The following is an 8,216-nucleotide window of genomic DNA, read 5'->3' as shown; positions in this document are numbered from 1 at the left end:
GGTGCTGGGACAATTAGATATCCACATGTAAAGGAATAAAGTAGGACCCATATGGCACACCATATGCAAAATTTAGTGCGAAATGGGTCAAAGTCCTACATTTTAGAGCTAAAAGCATAAAGCTCTAAAAGAAAATGCAGTCATGAGTCTTCATGACTTTGGATTAGGAAATGGTTTTTAGATATACTAAAAATACACACACACACACAAAATAAACAAATTGAAGTTTATCCAAATAAAAACTGCACTTCAAAGGACATTATCAAGAAAGTAAAAAGACAATCCATAGAATGTGCAAATATATTTGCAAATTATGTTTTGGATAAGGGACTGGCATCCAGAATATAAGGAACTCTCACATCTTAATAATAAAAAGACAAATAACCCAATTTAAAAAGTTGTAAAGGTGGGGCGCCTGAGTGGTTCAGTCGTTAAGCGTCTGCCTTCGGCTCAGGTCATGATGCTAGGGTCCTGGGATCAAGCCCCACATCAGGCTCCCTGCTCAGCAGGAAGCCTGCTTCTCCCTCTCCCACTCACTCTGCCTGTGTTGCCTCTCTCGCTATGTCTCTCTCTGTCAAATAAATTAAAAAAAAAAAAGTTGTAAAGGTATTTGAATAGACATTTCTATTTTATTTCTATTTTATTTTGACAAATAAGGGCTTTCTGAACTCTTTTAAATGAAAAAAAAAAATCCATGCACACATTTATCAGAATGCCAGAGCCTCTACTTTTGCCTTCTCCCTCTCTCTGCTGTTTTTTTTCACTCATTTAACTGTATGTTAGGAATTCTACCAAGAAATAACGGGGTCAGAGGCAGTTCAAAATGAAATTGTTGAATTTTTTTTTACTCACTGGAAAAAAAGCCCAACTGTTTAATAGAGTCAGAAAGTAATTATTCAAATGTATTTGAGTCACCATATGGACCCTAATTATCTGTGCTTTTCCTGTCACTCTTTATGAGAATAGTTAAGATGTAAATGAATCTTAGAGTTATCTGTACATTATAATATAATGACAATGTCTTCATTGACAAAATAGAAATGTTATTTAGAATCAGTAACTGAGATACAGACTAAGTGATCAAGAGGATTGCTTTTGAAAATTTGAAGCAAAATGTTGTAAGTTTCCTTTAAAATTGGGATTTCTCTGATTGGAACAACCAATCACTTTCCATTTCTATGTTTTCCCAATCATGGACATGGGTGGGTAAGGGTATGACTCTGAGGTAGATCTAGGTTTCCTTTTGGCTTCATAACTTTCTTCCTTTGCTGTAAAAGGTGAAAAATCAAAACAACTTTATAATTTTTGAGGGACTATACTATATGTGAAATGCTTAGAATAGGGCCTGGCATGGATGATGGCTCAATTAGTGGCAATTATGTACTATTACTGTGTATACTAATGACTCCAGAAATAAATATTCTAAATTCATTTATCTGTTTAATACAATCAATCTTGAAAGTTTGTTTTTATTTGAACAACTAATTAGATTATATACTTATGAGAAGAATTTAGTAAAATACTTTGATTATTAAGAGAGAGAGAGATAAAAGATTTAGTTAAGGATATTCGTGGGCTTTTTTTCCCCAAAGTAGATGGAATGGTCAGATAAGGAACTTATTTTTCATCACTTTGCCAATATCAGCTAAAATATGACAGAAGATTCAGGGGGGTTACATGAGATTTCCTGAAACAAATGTTTGTGGAACAAAAGTCATACATAACATTTTGTTTAGACATGAGTCATCAGTGCTCTTTCTTCCAGCCATCCAAGACCTTGAAAGGAAAGAAGGCTAAGGGGAAGAAGGCGGCCCCAGCCCCTGCTATTGTAAAGAAGCAGGAGGCCAAGAAAATGGTCAGTCCCCGGTCTGAGAAAAGGCCCAAGAATCTTGGCATCAGACGGGACATCCAGCCCAAAAGGGACCTCACCCGCTTTGACAAATGGCCCCGCTACATCTGGCTGCAGCAGCAAAGGGTTATTCCCTATAAACGTCTAGAAGTGCCTCCTGGGATTAACCAGTTCACCTAGGACTTGGACCACCAAACAGCTACTCAAATGCCTAAACTAGCCCAGAGACAGAGCAAGAGAAGAAGCCAAGATTGTTGGCCCGGGCTAAGAAGCCGCCTGTCTTTTGAGCTGGGGTTAATACTGTCACCACCTTGGTGGGAAAACAAGAAGACGCAGCTGGTAGTGATTGCACATGACGTGGATCCCACTGAGCTGGTTGTCTTCCTGCCCGCCCTGTGTCATGAGATGGGGGCTGCCTATTGCATTATCAAGGGGAAGACCAGGCTGGGGCGTCTGGTCTACAGGAAGACCTGCACCACTGTTGCCTTCACACAGGTTAACTCGGAAGACAGGGGAGCTCTGGCTAAGCTGGTGGAAGGTATCAGGACCAATTACAATGGCGGATATAATGAGATCCACCATCACTGGAGAGGCAATGTCCTGGGTCCAAAGTCGGTGGCTTAAATTGGCAAGTTGGAAAAGACAAAGGCTAAAGAACTGCCCACCAAACTGGGCTGAGTGGATGCTGTTGAATTTTCTGTACAGAAAAGTAATAAAAAGTTCCCTTTCAGTCAATTAAAAAAAAAAAAAAGGAAATGAGCCATCAGTACCCAACCTTATCAGAGAAGGCAATTAAATTAAGTTGCCTCTTTTAAGAAGGCAAACTCCATGGGAATTGGGGTTCCTTGTGCTGCTATTTAACACAAAAATTTTTAAAAATCCAAACAATCTTATTTATATTTAAAAACACTTTTTTAAAATTAAGGAACCATGAGCTTAGCATGTTTTTAATACTGACTCATATTTAACTTGCATTTCATTTGTTATTTATTGCCAGGTCTTCATTTTGGATTAATAGATTTATTATCAATATATTTTATATATGATTGATCAGATTTATTATCAGAGTATTTTATATTTTGTTTTTACTTTTTTCTTTAATAATTATTTGCCATTATACTATTTTTCATCATGGTTGTATATTCTTTGTTCACTAAGTAATACTCATTTCCCATTTTCCATATTGACATACTTTAAAAAAATTAGAGTTAAAAAACCTAATCCAAATAACATTAAATAAGTAATGATAGATGGTATCAAGATATGTTTGAATGATGGAAGGTTTTGAAACACTGAGGTATGATAAACTTTAAGGATCAAGATGCAAACACATTGTTCTTGAATTTTTAGGCTCAAGAGAAAACAGACATTTAAGGAGGTGCAATTTTTCTTTCCATTCATTTAGCTTGATACCTAGATATAAAGTTTAAGAGCATTATACATTTTTGCCTTTAAATTACCAGAAATTTCAGTTACTTCTTATTCACAAATCAAGTATGTTTTCATTGTTTTTCCTTTGAATCACTCTGAAATTTGCAAATCAGGACAGAAATGTCTATGACAAGAACTGCCCTCCAAGTATTCATAATTTAATAGGAGAGGCAGACACACAAGATACGTAACTGTAATGAAAGGAAGAATGGATTTGGAGTAATGATAGATACCTAAGCAGTTTTGTGGTAGTCCAAAGGAGGTAAAAAGAAAAATTGTTAACATCTGAAAGCAAAAAAGAGAAAGATCCAAAAGACTAAACAGAGCTGGTGGCATTGGATCAGGGGCTTAAGGGATGAGTAGGTAAAATGGTGGTGGAATGAAGGAGTCCAGGTAGACAGAAATATGTCAGCAATGCTCTGAAGTGAGGAAGTGCAAGATATGTTCAGGAATTAAAAGCCTACTGTGACTGGTGCAGAAGGACATGTAGTGGAAATGAGCCTGTGAAGGAAAAACAAGCCTGAATATCAAACTAAGTAGTTGACACTTTATTCAGGGAATTTATTAAAGCAATGGGTTCACGAAAAGTTGGGATATTGCACTTCTTACACATCATCACGTGCTGCCCTTTATGCACAGGGAACTGAGTCAGTTTTAGAGCTAATGCATTGAGAGTCCTCCAACAGAAGTAAATGCCAAGGCCAGAGGTCATTAGTACATCTTTGGAGCCATAAAATTGAAATTGTTGATATACTGAAAGACTTTGACTTAAAAAGAAAACCGTTACAATTAAAACAAGCACTAAAGAATGTAATTGACAGGACATTTGCCAACTTTGAATTAATTAGATTTAGCTTTAATCTCTAGAAGTGCTGGTTGCAGCAAAATGAAACCATCCTTCTTCAGTGTAGTAAGACATTAATGTTCCCATTATCATTCATTTCCAATTTGAGCTCTTCCCAACTCAAATCTATTTGCTTGGTTAAAAATGAAGCGGTGGTTGCAAATAACATGGGCTATTAGGAAGACCTCCGTGGGGCTCTAAATTAGTCAAATGAAAGGCCTTGTTCCCATTTCATTGTTATGAAAATCTAACCAACAGGTTCTACATTGCTAATTTTTGCTCTAAGCTTGTGTATGTGTCTGAGTGCGTGGGCGTGCATAGGAATGCCTGCTTTTAGTGAAATGGGCAGGTATGAGATGTATCGATTGGGTTCTTCCTGTCATTGACCGAGTAGCAAACTTGTCACTTCTCCAAGTAGTGAATCATGTTGACAGAATGCATTACATTTTATAAGTTTTTTTTTTCTTTGTCCAGATCATTTGTAGTTGAAGCACACTTGCCACCTTTTAAAAGTGATCTCTGCAGCATTCCAGAGCCACTGAAGTATTCATCTTGACCTGGAGAGTCCAGTTTCTCTGCTAGCACAGAAGATTTTTAACATGAACAAGATCTTTTCAGCCACTCTTTGTTTTGGACTCCTAACTTTGTTATCTGTAATGATTTTTTTGGAATTGGTGCATGGACGGCCATATCTGATCCAAGGTATGTACACATGAGTCTAAAATCCTACAGATGGGTAAATAATCCTTATCTTCCTCTTTGCATTGCCTTGGTTTTTCTGCCAGTATCAAAATAATACTTTAAGGCATTAGTATGATGTAATCATTAAACATCTCTTCAGAAGTTGCTGTTTTAAATTAAATGTAATCTGTGAGGCTGTTCTTCACAAGTAAATTAATTTTAACCAACATTATACTAAATTTATTTCAACAACATTTTATTTTTTTTCTAATTATGAGGCACATTTTTCTTACTTCTACTCTATGACCAAAGGTAGTGAATGTATAAATAGTAATACAATCAATTAACTAATATGTGCATATTCTTAAAGTACATTTGGGGAAAGAAAACAGTATTTTTATCCAATGAGATTATGAATAAGTTACTTACGAAAGGAGAATGGCTCAGAGAATAACACATTAGGACGGAAATTCGTGTTTGCAGAGATTTGGAAAAAAATAATGCATGGGGAAATCTACATAGTATTTTCAGGAGGATGATGCTAACACCCACATTATTCATTGACTGTATTTATCAGATTTCTAACATATTTACGATACTTAGGTTAAATGAAATAATTTAATCTATGACATCTACAAATATTTACCATGTAAAGTTGGAAAAAATAAGTTTCTGCTCTTGTAATATTGTAACTTGTATTGATCTTTCTTTAAAATTTTCAATGTATTTTGTAGTGGAAATAGCTCTTCATCTGAGAATCAGGGGAGCTAAATTTAATGTTGATTTATTAGGCAAACAACATCATTGAAACTTTTATATATTTCTTTATGTTTGAAAAAGAGTAACTTAAAATAGTGCTCTCTATTTTCCCTTCCAGCTTGAGATTTTGAGGTTACTGTCATCTAACTGACCTCCTTGATGGGAAGGAACGAGCCTTTTGTCCTACATAGAGGAACCAAATCAGAACATAATACATTTGGTTTACATGATATTGGGTTGAGAAGAGAGATCAAGTTTCTCTTTTTTAGATGGAATTCAATTTTACTAGACCATGTTGCTTAAATGTGGTTTTAAAAGTCAATGAGAAACAAACTGAGGTTTCTAGAGGGAAGGGGGTTGGGGGGATGGGTTAGCCCGGTGATGGGTATTAAGGAGGGCACGTACTGCACAGAGCACTGGGTGTTATACGCAAACAATGAATCATGGAACACTACATCAAAAACTAATGATGTAACGTATGGTGATTAACATAACATAATAAAAAAAAAAAGTCAATGAAAGGGCGCTTGGGTGGCTCAGTCCTTAAGCATCTGCCTTCGGCTCAGGTCATGATCCCAGCATCCTGGGATCGAGCCCTGCATCGGGCTCCCTGCTCGTTGGGAAGCCTGCTTCTTCCTCTCCCACTCCCCACTTGTGTTCCTGCTCTCTCTATCTCTCTTTCTGTCAAATAAATAAATGAAATCTTAAAAAAAAAGTCAATGAAAGTTAGAGCAGTTCTTTTGGCAGTGAAAATAAAATTGCATAAATCCTCGTTATTTATTTATAGGGATTTTCCCATTGAAAAACAAATTTTCCCAGAGATATAAATAGTGCATAAATCCTCGTTATTTATTTATAGGGATTTTCCCATTGAAAAACAAATTTTCCCAGAGATATAAATAGAAGCTTGGGAATCAAAAAGTCTGGATTTTATCCATGGCTCACATTTTGTCTTTGGCCAGTCAAAATCAACTGCACTTGGTGGGCCTCCATTGCTCTTCCTGTGAAATAATGAGATTTTCAATGTTCTTAGCATAGTGCAAACGTGTGAGGAAAAATGAGACTATTCATTGAGGACTTTGCAAAATTAGGATGTTAGTAGTAAATGTAACTTCTGATTTCACGTGGATGTGGGATACAGCAAAATCCAACTCTACGGCATTTTTCTAGGTTAAAATTAAATAACACCTCTGACCCCAGAAGACCAAACACTGATGTCCTTCTATCACTGGCAGCATATTGAAAAGTTTTCTCTCTGGGATGCCCTTGGATCTGTTGCCTTGTGTGTAAATGGGAAAGATTAAATTACTTCTAAGGTTATTTTCTGATCTAAATTATCTATGATTAGAGTGAGCTTCTCTCCATACACATATTTGTCAAAGCAGCCAAACGTTTGACTTATTGTGGTCTTTTGACACATGTTTCAAATAAGCATTTGTCCACTAACAGAGTACAAAGTTGGGGTTACCACCCCTTGTTCTTTCTGTGTTAGACAATACTCAAGACAAATGGCACAGTCTGCCAGCTTTCATTTGGTCGGGGCTATAGAAAAGCCTGGCTTGATGGGTAATGCTCACACTGGGCAAATTGCCTACCACAAAAGATTGAAGAGTGAATATCATGACCCAGAAGACTGCAGAAAATTTATTAATTTTTTTTTTTGGTATTTTATCATTTTGGGGGGTTTCCAGGTTTCTTTCTGGTAAAATTTCTCGTCTGTCTCCACTAAAATGCTTCACATTTGAACGAAAAGCAAGGAGACAATAAAATCTTTTGAGTCAGTGTCTTAAGTAGTAATGAACTAGTTTTATCTGTGTATTTGCAAAAGCATTCACTCTGTCATGTCTGGGTAACTTTGCCATCCTCTGTGCTAAGGATGCATCTACACTCAGGTAATTTTTATTCAAACATTTCTTTTATCAATATTAACTTTTATTTATTTATTTATTTTTTCAAATGACTTTAGTTCAAAGACAGAAACATAGTCAAAGTATGTGTAATTTTTTTCTTTTAAAACTGTTATCTTTTAAAACTAAAAATGAAAACTAGAAAAAAACATATTTTATATTTCTTAGACAATATCTTAACTTTAGGAATAAAAAATATTTAAAAAATTTTTTGAGAAAACTTTTTCTTCAGAGATTCCTGTAAATGTTGGTTGCCTTAAAAGGTAGTGACAAGACTTTCTGAGGACACTTAATACAAGTGTAGTTACTGGAAACAAAACTGGTAAAGAAAGGCAAATAGATTAATTTTCTTTTGTGAAAAATATTCCACTTAAATATGCAGAAGTGGGTTGTGAATTAAGCACATAAAACCTTCAGCTCTACACTTTCCTCCTTACTTCCTTCTAGTCTTTCTTTTTTATTATGTTATGTTAATCACCATACGTTACATCATTAGTTTTTGATGTAGTGTTCCATGATTCATTGTTTGCGTATAACACCCAGTGCTCCATTCAGTACGTGCCCTCTTCAACACCCATCACCAGGCTAACCCATCCCCCCACCCCCCTCCCCTCTAAAACCCTCAGTTTGTTTCTCAGAGTCCATAGTTTCTCATGGTTCGTCTCCCCCTCCGATTTCCTCCCCTACATTTTTCTCTTCCTGCTATCTTCTTCTTCTTCTTCTTTTTTTTAACATATAATGTATT

At 35.9% G+C, this 8,216-nt stretch overlaps 1 protein-coding gene and 1 pseudogene across 1 annotated transcript in view; both read left to right on the top strand.

The window, feature by feature from the left end:
* Positions 1-1,737: 1,737 nt before the first annotated feature.
* Positions 1,738-2,577, top strand: LOC102741292 (large ribosomal subunit protein eL8 pseudogene; annotated as a pseudogene).
* A 2,026-nt stretch (positions 2,578-4,603) lies between these two features.
* The window catches only part of UTS2B (urotensin 2B), a 19,403-nt gene continuing 15,790 nt past the window's right edge, over positions 4,604-8,216 (top strand). The window contains exon 1 of the mRNA XM_031033229.2: positions 4,604-4,826. Within this exon, the coding sequence (XP_030889089.1) occupies positions 4,724-4,826 (103 nt within the window). The 5' untranslated portion in view covers positions 4,604-4,723. The remainder of the gene's footprint in view (positions 4,827-8,216) is intronic.

This window comes from Leptonychotes weddellii, chromosome 1, assembly GCF_054177405.1.
Source record: "Leptonychotes weddellii isolate Sample4059 chromosome 1, ASM5417740v2, whole genome shotgun sequence".
NCBI classification, from domain to species: Eukaryota; Metazoa; Chordata; class Mammalia; order Carnivora; family Phocidae; genus Leptonychotes; species Leptonychotes weddellii.
The sequence above is the reverse complement of the archived record's forward strand: the minus strand, read 5'-3'. Positions and strand labels throughout refer to the sequence as shown.